The sequence below is a fragment of the Rosa chinensis genome, chromosome 1 (assembly GCF_002994745.2).
Source record: "Rosa chinensis cultivar Old Blush chromosome 1, RchiOBHm-V2, whole genome shotgun sequence".
Lineage (NCBI taxonomy): Eukaryota > Viridiplantae > Streptophyta > Magnoliopsida > Rosales > Rosaceae > Rosa > Rosa chinensis.
The window spans coordinates 66,376,397-66,397,173 of NC_037088.1; the positions used below are offsets into that span (position 1 = coordinate 66,376,397).

At 38.4% G+C, this 20,777-nt stretch overlaps 4 protein-coding genes across 7 annotated transcripts in view; 2 read left to right on the plus strand and 2 right to left on the minus strand.

The window, feature by feature from the left end:
* The window catches only part of LOC121049940 (B3 domain-containing protein At1g05920-like), a 1,391-nt gene extending 1,217 nt beyond the window's left edge, over positions 1-174 (minus strand). Inside the window, exon 1 of the mRNA XM_040508421.1 lies at positions 1-174. This exon is cut by the window's left edge and continues 1,217 nt beyond it. Coding sequence (XP_040364355.1) covers positions 1-67 — 67 coding nt within the window. The 5' untranslated portion in view covers positions 68-174.
* A 2,205-nt stretch (positions 175-2,379) lies between these two features.
* On the minus strand, positions 2,380-8,979 carry LOC112183424. 2 transcript variants are annotated; one of them, XM_024321806.2, is made up of 5 exons: positions 8,024-8,979; positions 5,459-6,401; positions 3,765-5,112; positions 3,603-3,683; positions 2,380-3,171 (listed from the first exon to the last, which is right to left on the minus strand). In XM_024321806.2, the coding sequence occupies exons 1-5, from the start codon at positions 8,601-8,603 to the stop codon at positions 2,494-2,496; spliced, it is 3,630 nt and encodes a 1,209-aa protein (XP_024177574.1). In that variant the 5' UTR covers positions 8,604-8,979; the 3' UTR covers positions 2,380-2,493. The 2 variants fall into 2 exon arrangements, with proteins under 2 accessions (XP_024177574.1, XP_024177582.1); XM_024321814.2 differs by having other exon boundaries at positions 8,019-8,156.
* Positions 8,980-11,567: 2,588 nt separating this feature from the next.
* On the plus strand, positions 11,568-16,458 carry LOC112183443 (probable plastid-lipid-associated protein 14, chloroplastic). 3 transcript variants are annotated; one of them, XM_024321824.2, is made up of 14 exons: positions 11,568-12,062; positions 12,343-12,659; positions 12,754-12,797; positions 12,880-12,958; positions 13,042-13,158; positions 13,475-13,657; positions 13,748-13,834; positions 14,038-14,144; positions 14,242-14,329; positions 14,558-14,638; positions 14,725-14,801; positions 14,900-15,035; positions 15,452-15,514; positions 15,625-16,458. In XM_024321824.2, exons 2-14 carry the CDS (start codon positions 12,363-12,365, stop codon positions 16,294-16,296), a joined length of 2,031 nt encoding a protein of 676 aa, XP_024177592.1. In that variant the 5' UTR covers positions 11,568-12,062; positions 12,343-12,362; the 3' UTR covers positions 16,297-16,458. The 3 variants fall into 3 exon arrangements, with proteins under 3 accessions (XP_024177592.1, XP_024177600.1, XP_040368441.1); XM_024321832.2 differs by having other exon boundaries at positions 11,568-12,059; positions 12,341-12,659; XM_040512507.1 differs by having other exon boundaries at positions 11,568-12,059; positions 12,352-12,659.
* Positions 16,459-18,052: 1,594 nt separating this feature from the next.
* Positions 18,053-20,470, plus strand: LOC112181512 (vesicle transport protein SFT2B). Its single transcript, XM_024319871.2, has 6 exons — positions 18,053-18,250; positions 18,361-18,414; positions 19,037-19,110; positions 19,265-19,382; positions 20,100-20,158; positions 20,381-20,470. The coding sequence occupies exons 1-6, from the start codon at positions 18,143-18,145 to the stop codon at positions 20,457-20,459; spliced, it is 492 nt and encodes a 163-aa protein (XP_024175639.1). The 5' UTR covers positions 18,053-18,142; the 3' UTR covers positions 20,460-20,470.
* The last annotated feature ends 307 nt before the right edge of the window (positions 20,471-20,777 follow it).

Below are 20,777 nucleotides of genomic sequence, written 5' to 3' on the forward strand. Positions count from 1 at the left end.
TATCCAAGGATGAACCAGGTCGAAGTTCTTTGCCCTTGAAATCTCTCATACTCAGTAGAGGCTTCATCTCGTCTTCCTTTTTGGTGTATTTCGACTTCAGAGATTCAAGGTTGAATTTATGAACTTTGGGTATTAGTGTTCTCCTTTATCGTAGTGACAAACTTGGGCCAACAGAATAGACACAAGTCACACAACATATATATATATATATATAGATATAAATACCTATATACTAGGCTTTTTCTGTATCGAATACGGAAAGTAGATACCCAACTAAACTTGGTAATCAAGTCTGTTTGGGAAAAGGAATCTAAACCTTGATAACCAAGGAATTAATCGCAGTTAATCATAGTTAAACTAAATTTTGTCAAACGTTGGGCTAAACTGTGGTACACTGGTATAAACCAAACGTAATAACCACACAGAAACCTGCTCCAATGCAATTAAATTGGCATTGCATTCAAGAAATCTCGGAAGATATTATGCATGTTATACAAGGACTTAAAAATAATTGGATAACCGGAAACCCCATGCGCAATTTCGTTGTGTTTTTCCTTAATGGAGCGAGGCGATATTCCCTAGACCCTAGTTGAATTTTTTTTTTTTTTATTCGGGTGGGACTACCACTCCGGGGCCGAGAGCAACATGGGTAAAACCCCTCCCCATAGAGTGTTTTTCACATGCGGATGATCGAACCAGTGACCTCCTTACTACCAGGAGTATCACTGTAGCATTCGCCCAACATGCAGGACTAGCTTGCTACCACAGTACCACTGGACCAAACCTCATGGGTCTAGTTGAATGTTTTAACACCATGGAGAACAAACATATTACTTTTTTTCAGAAAAAATAAAAAATAAAAAAAAGCCATGACGTCACCAAAATTGTGGATTATAGCACACGGTTTTTTGACAAAAATTGCATGTTCTTATGTTTTTACCAAATTCTTCTACCATCATATCATGATTTTCAAGCAGTACTTCTCTATTTGATAGAACTCAGAAATCCCAACTCTATTTTTTTGTACAATTTTTCAAGTCAGAAACAAGAAAAATTCATTAAAAATTTCCATAAGAGATTTTAGTGTTATGTCAATTGTGGGATACCTTTTAAAAATCACCCTGTGCAATTGGTAGGTTGCTGCTTAGGAGAATTTGGGGAAAAAATTGTATTGACCAACTTTGACATATTGTGATGAGTTTTCCAAGAGCGAGTGAGATTTCAACCATGAGTTGTCCTCAAGTACGATGTTCTAACACAATAGAGACCAACCTTCTTTTTTTTTTTTTTTCATGAATAGTGAGCTTGTGGTATAAGAGAGCTAACGTACGCCGTTTTCATAATTCTCTACAGTATTTTTTCCCACCATTATGGCATTATCTATGATCATGTCCACATCATATGAGGGTGCACTTTTGTCTTGAAAATCGAAAATTTAAAGCAACAAAAAATACTAATTACTTTTCTTAACGTCAGCTTGGATTTCACGAACCGCAATCAACATCGAGAATAACAAAAGTAGTTTTTTCAGTTTGTTTAAGAAATTGGCATTCAAGGAATCTTACGTGACTCATTGCCCAGGTGCTAAGAAACATGCAATGAAATGAACCAACGAAACCAAAGGAAAGACTTAATCCACTTGGCTAATTGGGTATGATATAGATAATATAAGTTTTTTTTAACCTTTTCTGTTTCTAGAGTCTAAAAACAGGAAAAAGGATAATACAAAATCAAAGCTCAAGAATGGACTTATGGTGATTGGAGTGTTTTCCAAGTGTAATATTGGTTAATAGTTATCCTCTTTGGAAACTAGTTTACCAGAACAAAAGAGGAAGCTTTAGTCTCCCTTCCAGATTACTGAGATTAGTATCAAATTATTAACTAGCCAGACTCTAGTAAACCACACTAAACCCGTTCCAACCAAAAAAAAGGAACCAATTCCAAACAGGATCTCAGAAATATCAAAAACTAATCTTCAAGCCCAATTGAAAAAATAAAAAATGAACACATTCTGAAAATGCTAGATGTGCCCAAAAAACTGTTGGACTCAAATAAAGGCAGAAAAATCAAAAAAGTAAACGGACAAACAAGTAGAATGTCATATTTTAGAAAGCACCTAAAAAACAGTTGTGTGCTAAGAACAGTAGTATGGTACAACGTGAGGCAAGGAACAAACAATACTTTCAAGCAGAACCAGCAAAACAAAACAGAGTGCCAGAATTTCAGGCAACAGAACAATGATTTTGAAGCAAATGATAGCAATGCAGAATGATCAAACGCAGGAACCAGTACAAGTAAAAGTAGCAGAAAAGTTAAAGCAACAAAGCCAAGGGCAGGAAGAAAAACAGTAGGGCCATGAACAACCATTGCTCAAGGGGCTGAAAAACCAGATTTTAATTTTATTTCTTGCTGAAAAGAGCACAGATAATAGAATGAGCAAAATTAACTTAAATGCAATAAAAGGAAAACAAAAACATGGATATAGAAATTGTCTCAATGTGTACTTTCAGGAGAATGATGTATCCGACTTAAAATTACCGAATCAGACTCATTAGACCCAGACATCAAAGCCTCACAAGCCTTTGGGGAACCATCTGGTATTACTAATGGACCCCTTATTGCATCAACAGCCACGCCTTCCTCGGCATGATAAATAGAATAGTCGTCTTTGACCTTGTTCACGCCGTAGCCATCCGCAGGTAAAGTGGTATTAGTAGGAAGGGATACTTTATTATCAAGTAACGAGAAACCATCTGCATTATCCACCTCTAGTTTCTCCTGCTCTGAAGACATTGAATCCATTTCCACCCCATTTGGAATTGTTTGAGGCTCTTCTGGTTCAACTTGACTAGAATCTTCAACTGCCATTTCCAACTTGGGAGAACCGAGAGAGATGTGATTTTGCATCTCGTGACCAGGAGTTGAAACCAGCTCCTTGACACTATCTGTTGAAACAGTAACAAGAGCATTCTTCTCATCTGAACTTGACACTGGAGCATCCGCCATTTCTGCATCAGACTTCAACACTAGCTGCTCCACTTTCTCCACTTCACTAACTTTTGCTTCCATGTTCTTCTGATTTGATGCTAAAATAATATCCAATCTTCCACCAGCAACAAATGACATGCCTTTTGCTTCCATCCTCTGCTTCTTGTAAAGATCCATAGCTTTCTGCAAGCCACAAGACATAATGTCAACCAACTACTAAACACAATTACTACTTATAATAATACCTAATTTCATAAAAATGCATGTCTATTCTAAATTGTTCTGTAGAATTTGTGTTCACAAATGTAGTTTTACTTGTGCTTTCTATAATTTCAACACAAGTACATACCTAATGAACAAGGTACTAATATACAGCAAATGTTACATATAAACATTCATTAACAAACAGATATATAGATGCCCAAGCAAAAAAACTGAGGAACATACATACAGGAAATGGTACACATAGAAACATACATGAACAAACATAAAAGCATATATGTCTAATTAATAACATATGAACAAGCAAGGAATATATATGCCTAATTACAAAAATATAACAAGATGCCTATATACAGCAAATGTTATACATTATCAGTCATCGTAAAGCATACCTGAAAAATACAATCCTTTAAAGGTGGAAAAAGTGAGGAACTCAATAATGTTTTGGACGATTTCAATCCTGCTGTTGCAGCCTGTGACATCAGATGCAATTACAATCAGTAAGACAATATACACAAAGGACTACTCATTCAACAAAGTTCTGCAATACACACCTTTAATATCGTATGCATAGTAGGATCTTCATCAACAGTTGCACTCCCCTCAGTATCCAGTAGGCTCATACACTGGTTGTACAACTCAGTATGAGCAAGTTCTGCTGAAATGTCAAGCTTGGAAAGATAATAATGACTTAGAGAAGGGACTTTATCAATTGCCGATTTAGAGCCATCCCGTGACTTCTCACGAGTTATAGGCGACTCTTTCATAGGAGAAGCTATAGTGGACCTTGTCTCAGCTGTTTTAGTATGAACTCCAAGATCCAGGTTATCTTCATGATGAGACATCTGACCTACCTGCCCAGCTACACCATCATCCACAGGGGTCTGCACTGGATAATCATTTCTGGGAGATGGGGAGGGCAAGTCCCTTTTTACATCATTGTTATGTACTTTCCATGGCTCAGCACTGGGATCCCATCCCCGTGCACTCATTGGATGCCTGTTCTGATCCCATTCCGCCCCATAACTGTTAGAATCATCCCTAAAGGCTCCAGTACTCCCATCCCATGGATGCATGTGAGAAGGGCCCAAACCTTCCATAATGTTCTGAGACCCTAGTGGGCGCAAGTGACCGGAAAACCTATCATCAGCAATTTGATAAGGAATCGCATAATGATTAATCTCCATTGAAGGTCTAACACCAAAATGTGGCGGAGCCGAAAACTGTGGCAGCATCCCTTGAAAACCGACATGAGGTCCCCCGTGTGGGAAAGGCATAAAACCATTTGGAACTGGTGAAGGCCAGTTTGGGACACCTCTCCAAGGCCCTCTAACCAAATTGGGATCACTACTCCTCCTATAACGTGCACTAGAGTTTCCTCTACCGTCGTCTTCCACTGAACCAGTAAAGGAAGGGCTTTCAACTCCAGCCCTGAAATTAGGATGTGGAGCAAACGAAGAAAAATTACTCTGACCACTTCTATTGTGAGTGGATGAATCAGCGGGGGAGGAATCATCCACAAAGGGCTTCTCCAATGCTAAGTCCCGACTCGGTCTATCCTCACTATTAGAGAAATCTCTATTATCCATAGAAGCACTGCTTCTCCGACCTGTTTCTTCAATGTCAATACTTCGTCTGACAGCAGTTTTGTTCATATATCTACGGTCAATACTTGATGATGAAGGAGATCTTTCCATCAATGCCATTGGTGAAGCCTTAGAACCTGAAGGCTTTTCATTTGAAAGCTCCCCTAAATGGCTATCGTCCATTTTACTGGACTTCTCCATTGACCTGTACTTGGAACCTCTTTCCGAAACTCCAGATACATCTCTGGGAGGAAGTGCTTTGGACCTCTGCTCTGCCATAGAATCCCTATACTTCATATCTTCTGGATTTGCATACCTGTAACAGAAGAAAATGAATGAAATATCATCAAAATACAATAAAATAATGCCTCCACAAATAAAATGATTAAAGATAATTTCCTTTTCAACCATTGCAATCTTTATTCATGGACAAAACTAAGTATTGCATTTCACAATGACCAAAAGACTGCATATTTAAAGATAGCTTAATAAATTCTCATGATCCTACTGGAAAGGGTGGCTTTCAAGGTATAATATACAACACCATTAGACTATACAGAGGCATGAAAACCAAAGATTCATAATATGACAATCAAAGCACAGTTTTCCACTTATGTACAGAATGTGAAAAAAACAAATATATTAATAATAATAACAAGTACCTGTACTCATCTATGCCAGCATTTGAATTTGAACTGGGAGAAGTCCTTCGTTTATTGCTGCTTAATATAGTATCTACATAAGCTTGCCGGGACTGAGATCTTCCCTTGTTAACATCCGACTCAACCCTATCACCACTTGATGACTTCTTTTCAAAGTCAGAATACCTAGGTTTGACACCTCTGGATTTAGTATCAGTAGAATCATCACGATCATCTGGAGATCTTCTCTTTCCTCTGCTACTATCTTTATATCTTGTGCTGCGATCATCAAGATGTGATCCATCGTAGTCCCGATCATACTCACGATCACGATCTCGATCACCATCTTTATCACGGTCTCGAGCTCGCTCACGATCATGATTCCTCTCTCGGTCACGATCTCCATCCCTCTCACGATCCCAGTCCCAATCCCGATCATAATCGCGATCACGGTCGCGGCCATGATCCCACCCATGTTCACGTTCACGTTCACGGTCATGGTACCGCTCACGCTCACGAACATGATATGAGTCACGGTCTCGATTGCGATCACGGTCATGCTCTCCTTTGCGCTCACCATCCTGAAGCTTGGATCTCTTCTGTTGCATATCACTTATATCTTTTTCATCCCTTAAATGCTTATCCTCAGACTTGCTACTTAAATGATCTTTTGTAGAGCGGTCATCTCTTTGCTTCTCATCTCTTTGCTTTTCATCTCGGTGCTTATTGTCCCCATCCATGTCTTCACGAAACTTCTCTCTATACCTCTCATCCTTTCGCTTCTCATCTTTCTGCCTGCCTTCCTTGCCTAAATCATCCCTAGATGATAATCGCCCACCATTGATGTCTTCCACATAATCTAGATGTTTATCAGCATCACCAGAATCATCTCTCCTTTTCCTCATTCGTCTCTCAATCTGGTTCTCTGGTTCAGGACTTTCCAACTCCTTCCGTCCATTTAAATCTGCAATGCCACATAAAATAAGAGGTAAGTTTCACCCAAAACAAAGATGTGCTTGCAGAATGCAACTTTTATATATAACAAAATCATGAACAGGTCTAGCTACAGAATATTGTCAAACTCGCCATTATGTAATAAAGCAGACCGTTAATTTATGAGAAACTGAAAAGAATAAAGGGAATCCTCTCTTGCTGAAGAAATGATGCAACATCTTCACATTGGTCAAAACAGCATCATGTACTACGGTAATCAAGCAATCTGATAGCTCCATTCTAGTCCCATTTCCAAACCAAAATTAAATGTAAACCAAAACTTAAGCGAAAGATCAACACTAAAGTGTTTACTGAATAAACCCTTTGCATATGGCAGATTCCAGTTGGCTTATGTTACAATACACTTTCAAGTCATAAAAATGAGTGTATTGGCCCCATTAAAAAGAAGTTATTGGCCAAAAAAACAATATCAATAAATGGATAGTTAGGCAACAGAGCAAAGAGAGAGAATCCAAGAAGAAACCTAATTCAATATCAAAAAAACAACATCTTTTACAACCCAACCACAAATTCATCCACCTTGTTTATGAATGGACATGTAATTACAGAAAAAGGAAAAATGACTACTTCCACTAGACAAGTGATACAAACCTCACAGCCTCTGAATAGAAGAAAAACAAACCTGACTTGAACCACTATTTACCCATCTATGTGGGAACCAACAACCATTCCGATATTCCACAAGGCAGTGAATACAATCACACTGATAAAGTTAGTAATCACACCCACATCTAAGAAATGAGTGTCAACTACTATACAATTTACACACACACACGTTTATCTACAGTTGGAACTGCCACATCTGGTACTAGTTTGCCACATTAATCATGCGGCTCAATCTAACAAGGCACTTCATGGTTAAACAAAACTATTAGTTCAGTTAGCAACCGGCATAGATAGAGAATCCGGAGGTCATCTAACAACGACAAATTGCCATGTTAAGCCTAATGTTTTTGAGTAATAATGACCAGGAATGTAATTAGTAATACAGAAGGGCAGCAGTGGGACCCACAAATAAACAGGACTCGCATCTATTATGAACAAATATGACAATGGATGGTCCAAGTAGCAATTAACTCTAGATTGAACCACTTCACTTCTACCTATATATAGCTATACACTATAAGCCAAAAGAGAAAAATTCAGACTCTAACAAGTTACACACAAGAACAATCAGAGACATGATTTTTTAACATGTTAGCTTATTATCCGAGAAGGTGATTGACTTTCAAACATTCCATTGATTGTCATTATCAAAATCTAAGCTTAACTGGACTCTCCTCCAAAGCGTAACCAGGTTTTCTCAAAAATTAGCATTTACTCAATTAACTTTCAGTCAATCATAATAGGAGAATAACCCCGACGACATTGTAATACTACGCTGAACCACACTGAACAGAAAGTCAGTATTTCAGCAAACAGCATCTCTTACCCGGAGAAACGGGATTCAGAACAAAACAGTAAGCATATTCCTGTAATTAACTACAGACGATAAACCATTCCTTACCGAAAAATCCATACATTCACATTATAACACACAACAACTAACAAACCACCATTAAGTTACCTTACCAGTATTTTCATTCCCTTGCTTTGCCACCAGCCGTTGTTCGTCGCCACCACTTCCCAATCTCTCACTTCTCCCATCTTTACTTTTCTTCTCCCTCTCCCTATCCTTCTCCCTCTCCACTCCACCGCCCTCCTTTCGACTCGAATCCTTATCCCTATCCCTATGCTTCCCTTCACCCTTCCCACCACCACTACCACTCTTCTTCCCCTCACCACCCTCCCCATACATTTCCACACTCCCATCTCTCTTCCTACTCTTCGAATCCCCCGAACCCTTCACCGCCTTCTTCGACCCCTCTCCACTTCCTCCTCTGTGCTCATACTCCCCACCATTCCACCTATCACTCCCTCCATCATCCACAACCCTCTCCTTCCGCCGCTTCGACGACCCTAGCTCCTCCGCGTACTCCCCATTCCCAGACTCCTTCCCCTCCTTCAAATCCAGCTTCCTCTTCTCACTCGAAACCCTAGCTCCTCCTCCGCCACTCTCCTTCCGATCTTTCAAGCTCGAATCCTTCTCCGAGTCCGAGTACTCCCTCACCTCCCTATGCTTACTCGATTTGTGCCTCGAACTCCTCGTCATCACTCCTCAAATCCCCTCGCAAATCTCAATCCAATCCTCCGAAATTAAACCAATCCCAAAACCCTAGAATCCGAATCAATGCTCAGATTGGAGATTGAAACCCTTAACCCTTAACCCTTAACCCGTAACCCTAATTGTGAAGCGAAGTAAAACAATTAAAGGGAGTAGGCAGCCCAAAACCCGGACGGAGAGGGCGGCGGTCGGAACCGGAGATTCGGATCGCCGGAGATTGGGATCGAAGGGGAAGAGGGTGGCGTCGGCGGGGGTTAAATTGGGAAAAGCACATGTGCTGTTTAAAAGAGAGAGAGAGAGCTTTTGGTTTTTTGGGTTTATCGGATTTGGAGAGAGTTAATGTGACTCGGGGACGACTTGGTGGAGAGTTTGTGTTTTATTTTGTGTGTGACGCCATTGCCCTTGGGGAATCGGGTTTATTCCGATTCTCTCTCTCCCTCTCTCATTTTTTTATTTTCTTTACCTAAATTTCTAAATTCTTGTAACCAAAAACAAAACAAAAAAATCTAAATTCTTAATAATGAAAATTATAGAAAATGTTTAAATACTTCCCATAATTTGATTTTTTTTTTAAGGATACTGTTTATGTGCCATGCCAGTAAATACATTGGAATTCAAATAATTGAATTTTTCACGTAAAAATCATTAATTGGAGTTGGGAGTCATTTTATTTACGAGGTTTTATAAATAAATGATGAATGGATGATTTTATAGATTAATGTCATACTAAAATTATCTCATTTACTAGGTTGATAATTAGAATGACCTGCTCTAGAGGTAGTGTCATGTCAAAACTATTATTGTTCTAAGTCCAACTCAATGCGGGTGGCTGTTCTTCCCTACATCTACCATCTTCGATAGCTGCTTTCCGATTGGCTTGTCTAATCGGTTTTTACTCTTACTTCCTCTCGGTGCGTGGTGTGATGTTTCGACAGGGTTCTTTTAGGGTTGAGAGGTTGTGGGCGGCACTGATCCCTGGCTTCGGGAGGAGATCATTAGATTTAGAGTGGTCTAGATCGGACTGGTTTCTCACTAAGATTGCACCACCGTGGCTGGGCGTGGTCTTTTCTTCTGATGGCGGTTGGGTCAGTTGGCCGGACGACGAGTGTGTGGTTATCAAATCCAGTGGTAATGTGAAAGGAATTGCAGCATCTGTTGGGGCCGATGACACCTCAAAATCATTCGGGTCTGCCGACTCTCATGTTCTACCGGCAACAACAAAGTCTAGGTGCGTGGGTGTGGTGTTTGTGGAACGTATTAACCTGCAATTGATCTTGAGTGCTCAGAATTTGGCACTGACCTGGGTGTCGTTCGATCCGGGAGATGGTGTAGTGTTTGGGGCTGCGACCCACGGTGGTGGCGGCGGCGGTGGTAGCTTGCACGGCTGGGATGAATTGCTTGGGGTGCCCTTAGCAATTTCGCCCTACTGGGCTAGATGGGCCTAACGCTGGGTGGAAGGCCTGTTGTATGGCTGGATGTGGATAGACTGGGTCCTACGAGTTTTTAAGGCCTGGTCTACTGTTGGAAAGGGAGCTGAGGGTAATTTTGCCCTTTCTTTTTCCCCTATGGATTGGGTCTCTACGGCCCATAGTATTGTTTAATTTCTGTTTGGATCGCAAAAATCTGTGCCTTAGTTGGAAACTTTTTATGTAAGCTTCGAGGTTTCTAGGTTTTTGTTATAATAAAAGTGCGTAAATTTACCAAAAGGTGGGTGTACTCGGGATTTCTTGAGATTTTATTCTTTTAGAATAGAGTTTCATAAGGTTCTAAGGAACAATTCTTTCTGTCGACCTCATATGGATGTTTCATTTTTGTACTGCTTGCTGAACTTAATGAAAGGGCTGACATATTTCTGTCAAAAAAAAAAAAGTCCAACTCAATGCTTTCATTTACAAAAGAGATATATACACATCACTAAACAAAATTTTGAATAGTATAAGTAAAAATAGTCTCACTTCAATAAATATTGAACAATTTACTCCAAAAACTTTATTTCCATTGTAATTACATAAAGTTAGGATATTAGAATGAGTTAAGTGACTCGTGTGAATTTCAATTTTTTCTCAATTACGTATCTTCGTTATTTATTTAAAATATAACCAATGTAAGAGACAACACAATATTATTCTCATTAACAAGATTTCTCAATGTTTGTCATGATATTTGTATGTACAAATGGTAAAATAAATAAATAAAAGAACATTGTACCAAATTTCGAATTATTATGGATCTTGGAATCAAAGCCTTCAAAGCCTTTTGAGTGTCTGACCCAAAAGCATTGATCTTGTGTACTTGCAGAATATTGTACAGAACAACACGACCCATTGTTTTTGGGCCAACATAGTTTGCGGGCGAGTACCATGATGGATCCATGTACTTGAGAACAGACTTCAGCTTCCATTTGTGTGTGTTTCTTTTTTGTTTTTATTATCCATAATACCTTTGATGTAATCATAATTTTTCAAAACAATATAGGGTACTATGAACTTCGTTTAAATACTAATCGGCATTTAGGGTGTGTTAATACTTAATACATAATACTAACATTAGTATATTTGAGTTGCAACAACTTGTGAATTAATAATTCATGTTAAGAGTTTAATAATGTGTATTTTCTCGCTATTGATTTATAACTAGATGAAATACTTAAGTATATATTTTTACATATAAAAAAAGACTACAACAAACTGAAATGAAATGTCTCTGAAGCGATCAGAGTTGAGCAAATTAAGCTACTACGTTAAAAAGTTTGCCGATTCAAGAATTACTTAAAATAAGAGAGAGTGTCTCATTTTAACTAAATAATCAGCTGTGTAATTTACTTGTCCGAAAATGTGAGTGAATGAAAACTCTTCGAATATATAATGCCAACTCCATGTGTTCCACTACTCTCTTACCTTTTTCAAGAATCAAGATGTGAAGATGTGATTATCTTTACCTTAATCACTTCCATTAGGCTTAAATTCTCGGGTTAGCCAGATAAAAGGCGGGTAACAAACCAGAAAAGTTAACCCATACAAAGCTTTGCAATCATCCGCAACATAACATATATAGACCCAGTCAGCGCCGACAGAAATAGAATCCGACACCGATTTGATTCAAATCAGATCACATCCCAACCGTCGCTTGACGACTGCAACCCTTTAACAACGGTAGTGATCTTGTTTCAGAACAAGTACATGTAGAACGTAGATATTTCAGAGAGGCGGACGTAGACGTGAGACAAACCCATGGCAAAGCGCTTATGCCATTTTCTTACACGCAACAATTGCACGCTTGGCGCTTCTTCTCCTTCGTCTCATGTTCACAATTATGTCTATATACATAGCCGTCTTCCCTGCCTCGACTTTTCAAACTGAGCATTTCCCACACACCGATATCTGAAGTATTCGCCGGAAAGTTTGCTCCTTTTTCATTCTGTGTTCGCCGGCCGATAAAACCCAGGTGAAAGATTTTAGCTTTTCGATTGTTTTGTGGAGTTTTTACTTTATTCATGGTCATTTTTGTTGTCTTAATGCTTGTTTTGATTGATACATAGAAAATTGAACAAGAAAGAAACAATTTTGAGCATAATTGAGCTGATTTAGAATATAAACTGGTTTTTACGGATTGACCCAGAATAATAATGTGAAGCATATGATGATGGAGAATTAGAAAGTAATTAACTTTGAGATTCATTGTAATGCGTGAGTGAGAAGTTTTTAACAGTATTAATTTCTTGTTAGGTGGTGTTTAGAGCTACTATCAATGGCACTATGTGGGATTGGTTTGAGTCCGAGTTTTGAGAGTTTTGAAGCTGTTTGCGTTGGGGGGAATTTTTCGACAAGGCTGATCAGACCGAGTGTGATGCGTGCGGTTGGGAAGTATTCTGATTGGAAGAGGAGACCGGGTTTGGGAGTACGGTGTTCATCATCATTGAAATTTGAGGAGAATGTTGGGAGAGACTTGGCAGTGCCTGTGGAGGAAGAATCTGGTCATGTCATGAAGTTCAAGATGTCTGATTTCAAAGTTCTTGACCGTGTTAGTGTTGGCCTTGGTGGAAGGGTATGAAGAGATTATGTGTTGGTTACATTTGCTAATGTTATTCCTATCTGATGAATTTCGGGTGGCCTAATTGGTCTGAGTTTTGTTGGTGTAGGCAGGTGAAGTAGTTTATGAAGCTATAGTGAGTGATGCTAATAGGTAAGTTTGCTTTTGTGTTGAACTTTTGATATTGACATGTTAGTATTAGATCAAGCTTGCTGACTGGTTCATGAAATTGCAGTCCTTTGTATAGCACACAAGTCGTTCTTCGACGTCTCACTAGTGTTCGAGCTCAGCGTAGGGGTAGACGTGCAATAGAGGTTTGTACACTGTATCAAAACCTTTGTACTTTTGTTGTTTAAGCTTTCATCTGTTTCTAATTCATTGTTTTTTATGTCTCTAGGTGTTAAAGAAGTTAGTTCGCCGTAGGCTTTTGTACCATTCTTACTCGATGCAAGTTCATGGTTATATTTCTTCAGCTACAAGTAGTGGTCGCGGCTCATTCACTCTGGTCCACGGGGTATGTCCCTTTCTGTGTAACATGGATTTCCTTACTGCCAGTAATTTAGTGTTCTACTTGAGATGCATCACATTCTCAACAAGAGCATTGTAGGTTGAAAGGTTTAGGGTTGGACTTAAATAACAAATTTTACAGTCATCTGATCTACTTCTACAGTAGATACAGTTTTTTTTACTATGGAATTATGTATCATGGGGGCTTGATTGTCTTCCAATCTTTCTTTCATTTGTTGTTAGATCTTCTCAGATGCCAATGACTGATTTAGTGTTGATTTAGCTGAGAGAACTGAGATATGTATTTTATTGATCTGTTGCAGTATCATGGTAGTTTTTCTTTAAGACATTGGCTTCAACAATCAGATTGGCTTCCAACCTTGGAGGCAACTCTTGCATTGGACAAGGAATCTGTTAGAAGGGTGGGAGATGACACAGTTGGGGGACCTGCAGTTTCTCGGCAATTGCGGATGATTAGATTATTAATGAGAGATCTCTTAATTGGAGTATGTAATCATTCTTTCAATCATAAGTGCACGTCATTTTCCTTCAGTAAAACTATGTTTGATGATTTTTCTAATGCCTTTTCTATTCAGGTTAATTACTTGCACAGCCATGGACTTGCCCATACAGAGTTGAGGCTGGAAAATGTGCACATAAGCCCAGTGGATAGACACATAAAAGTGAGCACCATATTTTCTGTTCAGAATGAGATTTCAAGATGTCAATATTTCTTACATTTGTGGCACTTTGTCTACTGCAAATTTCATGGCCATGAAACATAAGGACTTGGATTTATGCCAACTGCAAATTCATCACTAATAGAAATAATCACATGAGTTATTTGACCTATAACGTGATATCTAATATAATATGATTCACTCAGGTAGGAATATTAGGAAATACTGCGGACTTTTATGAGAATAGTCCAAATGGTGGCACAATGGATGCTAACATGGATAGGCGACAAATGATGATTGCATTTGATATGAGGTATGGGTTGGAGATGACATGAAGATATTTAATAAAAAGTTTCATCGATACATCTACCAGATCTGAATGTTTATTTTGTTTCATCCATGTCGCACAGATGTCTTGGATTCATGATGGCAAAAATGGTGTTGCAGGAACTAATGGACCCCTCGATATTCTCAAAGTTCAAGTCATTTCTCACAAAGGTATCAAATGCCAAGTTTTCTATTTAGTTTGAGCCTTTTGATTATCTTATACCAGACCATTAAAACTTGGAGATACCATGCTAAATATGTTGAAATTACTATTATCTGTTATAAGATCAATTAAATGATTATGTAAATATATGTGTAATTATCAAAGACTCTATTTGCATGAGACAACTTGAACTTTTGTATAATCTAACACCATTTTTGATAAATGTGCAAATTCAGGGAAATGATCCTTCATGCTTGCGTGAATTTCTATTGCAAATACTTCAGAGGAATTCCTCATCTGGCAATGCTGGGCTCCAAGTAACTACTGTACCTTCAGTGCAAATTTCCAATTTCAAGACCCTTACACATTTGTGTGAGAATGTTTGGTTCTTTATGCCTTGCAGATACTTGATAGGAATTGGGGTGCAGGGTGGCACCTTTTATCCTTGTTGCTAGCAACAAAACCTTCTAAAAGAGTAAGGTATTTATTCTGAATCATAAGATGGATTGGTTTTCTTTCATTTTTCTTATAGATAGTATCAATTCCAAATTTTAAATCCTTTCTTAAATGCTTCACAGTTGCTTAGATGCTCTTACACACCCATTTTTATGTGGACCTCGATGGCGGGTAGTCCCATCCATTGATATCATCAGATGGGGTCTGGGTTCAACTGCTTTGCGAATCTCAGAAGAGTATATCTATGGCCGGCCTCAGGTATATGAATAATTGATTTTTTTTTTCCTCCAATGAAATCTTTATTGAATAGACAGACATCTGTCATTTTATCATATTGTCTTTCTTCTACCATAAAAGATTCAGGAGTGAGTGAATTAACCTGCGATTTCTAGCTCTTGTACTTAAAAGTACCAGAAAGAATGTAATAGATCATCCTATCAAGTGACATCTATTTAGGAATACTTTGTTCGGTACTAACATCTACTGCCAGACCCTACGGTGCAAGTTTTTGTAAGAACTGAAGGACAGTGAAAAGAATACTCCTCTATTTGTTCCATTCAATATCCTCAGTTCCCGAACTATCAGAATATTGAATTTATTAAATTACTTTTTATGAATACAGAAAGTGCAGAATTGCAAGATGCACTGACTCTGTGTAAAATTGCATGTTTTAGCGTAGCAGACTTTCCCACTTCATTGAGCTAATGGAGATGCTGAATCCTCATTCAAGGCCCAAGGTAATGTGACTCGAGTGTTTTTCCATGTGTCTCTGCTTACTGTATTCTAATCAATTGTAATAGCTGGTTGAAGCTCACTCTGTTCTTTCTATTCTGTATTGAACACTCAGAACTGGCTGGAATTGCTGCCAGGAAAGTGGCGCTTATTGTACTCTACCGGGAGGCACATTGGCTTGACCTTTAGGCAACCTCTTGAACGAGTCCTTATTGGTAATGTACACCTCACAGTGTCAAGAGTATCGAAGTTGAACACCAGCCTGTCGTTTACCTCTGACATTGGATTCAGAGTCATGATTGGTCAGAATTGGCCCCATGATCAGAATTGGCCCCATGACAAGACCGGTGTAGATGGGAAACTGCAAGTTGACTCTATATTTAAACTAAAGGCTGGGAGGCGGTTATATCTGAAGGAAGAAGAAAACACCACAGGAATGCTATCATTGGGTTCATCAAATACTCACGATGCTTCTCCTCAGAAATTATCAGGTAGAAAATGGAGGAAAGCACCATTCAAGGAGTTTCCATCAAGCCTTCCGGTGGCAAAGCTCGTTTCAAGTGAGATTGATAACATAACAATGAGTCTTGGTCATCCTTTAAGCTCAAATGTTGATAGCGCAAGAAATGTACTTCAAGAAGTTCGGACACAGGTCCCAACTGAGATGTTCGATTTGTCCAAGCTTGTGTGTGGAACATATGTGGACTCCAGGCTGTTAGTCATTCGCGGGGTAAATGGTTCTGCCCTCTTATTTACAAGATCTTGGTTCGATGAAATATGTAAATAACAAGTCTCACTGTATGGTCTTGTTTCAGTGAAATCTGTAAATAGCATGTGTTCCTAGTTGTCTCCTTGTATCTCATGATCTGTGTTGACCATTGAGAAGCCACTTTTAACACCCGACTGTTTCATTCTTGTACCAACGTACATACACACGATTTCAAGGAAAGAAGAGTTCATAGTACTACTCTATTAGAGATTTAGGTAATACTTGGCAAACTAACGAAATTAGTAAACACGTAATTTCTCTAATTTTCGTTATTTCTTTAAAATATCTTTGATAATAGTTTTTTTGCACGAAAATTCCGATTCTTCTTCCATACAATAATATATTGTATATCAATGAGATCGATATGATGTATGAGTGACTTGCTTGATGCATTGATAAACCAAGAGCAAGTTCACTCGTTGGGTCACTATTTAATGACATACAAACTAGTTAGTTCAGTTTGGAACTGATTTAGACCTAACGGGTGAAAACAAACATAAAGTGACTGAACTAATTCAGACCTAACGGGTGGAAACAAACATAAAAAAAATAGTAAACCGTGTCTGACCCAGTAACTTAGTGACCTAATGACCCAGACCCAGTGACCCAATAGGTAAACGGGTGAACTTGCTCTAATTAGGTTCAATTTTGAACTGGCCGACCTATGATTGTAAAATATAGATGCGAATATTCTTATATCATACACTATTGTAGACAGTACAATGCATGAGTACTCACTCAGTGTACATTGATAGACTATATGCAACCAATCACGAACTAGTATACGTCTCTACTAGGGCTGGCCCTGGTACGGTTGCCGGATTTTTTGGCTTCAACCGCTACCGTACCGAAAGCCTTCGGTTTCGCCAAATTCGTAGCCGTAACCGTGCCGGACCTTTCGGTTACCGGAAGTTGGTTTACCGATTTTAACGGTCGGTTTCGGCCGGTATTTCAAAAGTCCGATCATCGGTAAGCCAAGTCAAGGAGATGAGGATTACAGTTTGAGGAAGAAGAAGAAACAGAAAGAATGAAGCGTACAGAGGTGGAAGAAGAGAGAAAAGAAGAAAAAACAAAGGAGGAAGAACCGAAGAAGAAAGAGACCAAAGTTGAGGATCCCAGAGAATATAAAGAAAACTTTTGATTCTATTGTGGTGATAGATGAAGCTGAGAGTGAGAGAAGTTTGATGAGGTCTGGGAAAGAAGAGAGAGTTCTTTGACCGGATAAAGAAGAGAGAAGATCGAGAGTTTGTGGATGAAGAAGAGAGAGAAGAAAGAATTGGATATAAATATTTAAATGTATTTTTGAGCCTCTAAATATTAATCTGGGGATGAATTATCTCAAGTAAAGCTTGTGGTCTAGTGGATGAGGCACGTGCTTGCACTCAAAAGGTGCAAGGTTCGAGTCTTGGGAGTGTACCAAGGTGGATTATTCCTTTCATTTTGGAATAATCACTTAACTCGGCCGGTTCGGTTTGAACCGAACCTCTGATTTAAGTGAACCGGTGCCGAGCCGGCTACCTCCACTCGGTTCGGTTGAGCCGTACCGAAAAGTCCGGTTTACAGTCGGTTCGGCTTGAATCGGTCCGGTTCGGCCGGTTTTCGGCTGGTTTCGGCAGGTTCGGCAAAAAGAGCCAGCCCTAGTCTCTACGATTGATTTATTTCTATAAAGAGTTGGTCTACATTTGATATACCAATATGTTAATGTATATTTATTTTTTTTTATTGTAAAAAAGTAAAAACAAAACAAAAAAAATCATATAAAAGCGTGAGTTTCTTATTTTTTGCCTAAGTCTGTAAAATTTATCAAAGCTAATTGCAGAGATCAGAGAAAGAGAGAGACAGAAGATCGTTTGATTTGTGAAAAATGTGGGGGAAGCTAAACCAATCTATGCTTGGGGGTAACGAAGAGGGTGAACAGGGTTTCTTGGATGAAGAATCTGAAGGCTTGTGTTCTTCTCTATCTGCTACTCAGGTTTGGTTCTATAGCAAAGGAAAAAAGTTTCAATTTTCAATTTATTTTCTATATTATTGTTGTTTTGAGCTTCAGATGCTTAATTGGTTTCTGGGTTTTGACTTGATCAGAGAATGTATGCGTTTGGAGGTTGTTTGTTGGCTGGGATGGTCTGTATGTTCTTGGTATGAGATTTCTTCAACCTCACTAGATTTCTTTCTTTCTTTCTTTCTTTCTTTCTTATGAATTTTACGGAATTGAGATTTGTATATGTGTTATTGCATTTGTAATTGTTTAAGATTAAGGTAGTAGGACTCTCCCATTTATAGTGGGAGAGCTACAGTTGGAAAAAGATGGAATTTTCCAAAATTGGATCATCAGTTTTCTGTATGTGATACCATTCACCTTGGTGGCCTTCAGTTCATGGTTAAAGTAATAAAGGATTAATCTTTTTCGAAAGGAATAGTAGCGAACTCTTGGAACTGTATTCCTATCCAAATGAGCTTTCCTGTGTAGGAAGAGAGCTGTATTGAATGAATGACCACGGAATTATGTGATTTCAAACTTTGAGGTCTCAGATAGTTTTATCTTTTCAATACTCATTGATTCTTTTCTGCTTCTTCCCTCAGCTTGTTTCAACTTTGTATTATGCCTAAGGGGAACCCTCTCTTTACCTTTGGGCTCTGGTGACCTAGTTGTAGCATATTTATGGTAAAGAAAAGTTCTTTTTATGATAAGAGAATTTATACGGATATTTGTATGATCTTTTGTTTCAGGATTTCTTTATAACTTTTGCTTCTTTGGCAGTCGATGATTGTATTTGCCAAACCCATCAAATTTGCCATTTTGTTCACCTTTGGCAATTTGTTGGCGGTTGGAAGGTATGTCCAGAAGTGGAGTTTTCAGCATTATATACTTGAACCACATAATTTAGTTACTGATGGCATTATTTCCACACTTGCTTGTTATGCAAGTGTCTCTGGTTCAATTTGACTGAAGTTCATCAAGATGCTAACCTGTATTCCTGTTTGCCAGCACAGCTTTCCTCTTTGGCCCTGCCCAACAAATACGAATGATGTTTGACACAGTCCGAATTTATGCAACAGCTATTTACCTTGGATGTGTTGTTTTAGCACTCGTCTGTGCTCTCTTGGTTAGTATGAAATCTTTTTTCTTTGATAGTAAGGAGAAATTTATATCAAAGCTACAACTTTAGATACTACTTGAGTCTGGATTCTCAGTAATCTGTGGTGGAATGCAGGAGGGTGATTCTTTTGTTAGATACATTCGAGATTAAACCTATAATCTCCTATTATCCCACAAATATTACAAGATGGATAAAAAAAGATGAAGTATTTTATAGATCTTTGTTTGTTTTCTTTTTTTGGTCTCATTTGTCTTAAAAGATCAGTTATAAAGTGGTAATGCATCCCAAGTCCTGACCATAAAGCATCAGAATGTATTTTAGTGTCATAAAAATTCTCCTATTATCCCACAAATATTACTAGATGGATAAAAAAGATGAAGTATTTTATAGATCTTTGTTTGTTTTCTTTTTTTGGTCTCATTTGTCTTAAAAGATCAGTTATAAAGTGGTAATGCATCCCAAGTCCTGACCATAAAGCATCAGAATGTATTTTAGTGTCATAATAATTCTCGAGAGGCTAAAGATGTGAGACATTGAAGATTAGTTCAACATAGTGATATCAGATAACTCTACATTTCTCTTGTCTTCACCTGAATCGCGTCTTCAACTTGTGCATGTTGCTGTATCACTGTACATCATGATTGATTCCTTCCATATATATTCATCTATTGGACTGAAAGAACAACTTACAATTTCTTTTTCTTCTTCTTTTTCATCTTGCAGATTCAAAGCAAAGTTTTGACACTAATTGCAATGATATGTGAGATTTGTGCCCTTATTTGGTAAGTATCCACCCCTGTTCACATTTCACCTTTCTCACTCTAATAGAGTTAGTGTCAACTTTCAAACAGAGTCTTCTAAAGATTTTAGAGTTGTACTGTGTGGTGTGGTTTCTAGCTTAACCACTGACTCATCTGGGAAAATCCAGTAGCCTCTGTTGTCAACGTTGTAACATATCTCAGTTTCTGTTCATGCAACTTATACAATCTGCAATATTGTTTCAGGTACAGTCTGAGTTATATTCCTTTTGCTCGAAGAATGGTTTCAGAATTGATGATTCGTTTATGCGACACCGAGCTTTAGCTGTTGCAATTCAAAAACAGTTCAGGTGTTATAGTCTTGAAATTTTGTGATACGGTTTACATCTCTATACCCTTGTTGGTTGAGTTCAGTTTTTTTTATCGCTGAACAGTTGAATGTTTGAGTAGGGTTTTCTTGTGTTTGTGATTGCTATTGCAGCATGTAAAATGTGTGATTTTTGACATCTTTGAGTCATCTCTGCAATACCACCAGGAATATTAGGTTCCTCTGTCATAACACTTGGCTTACCAAATCCTCTTTTGCTTTTGGTTTGAAAGCCTTCATCAATAGCACCATGCACTTTCCTTCCCCCTTTCCTTT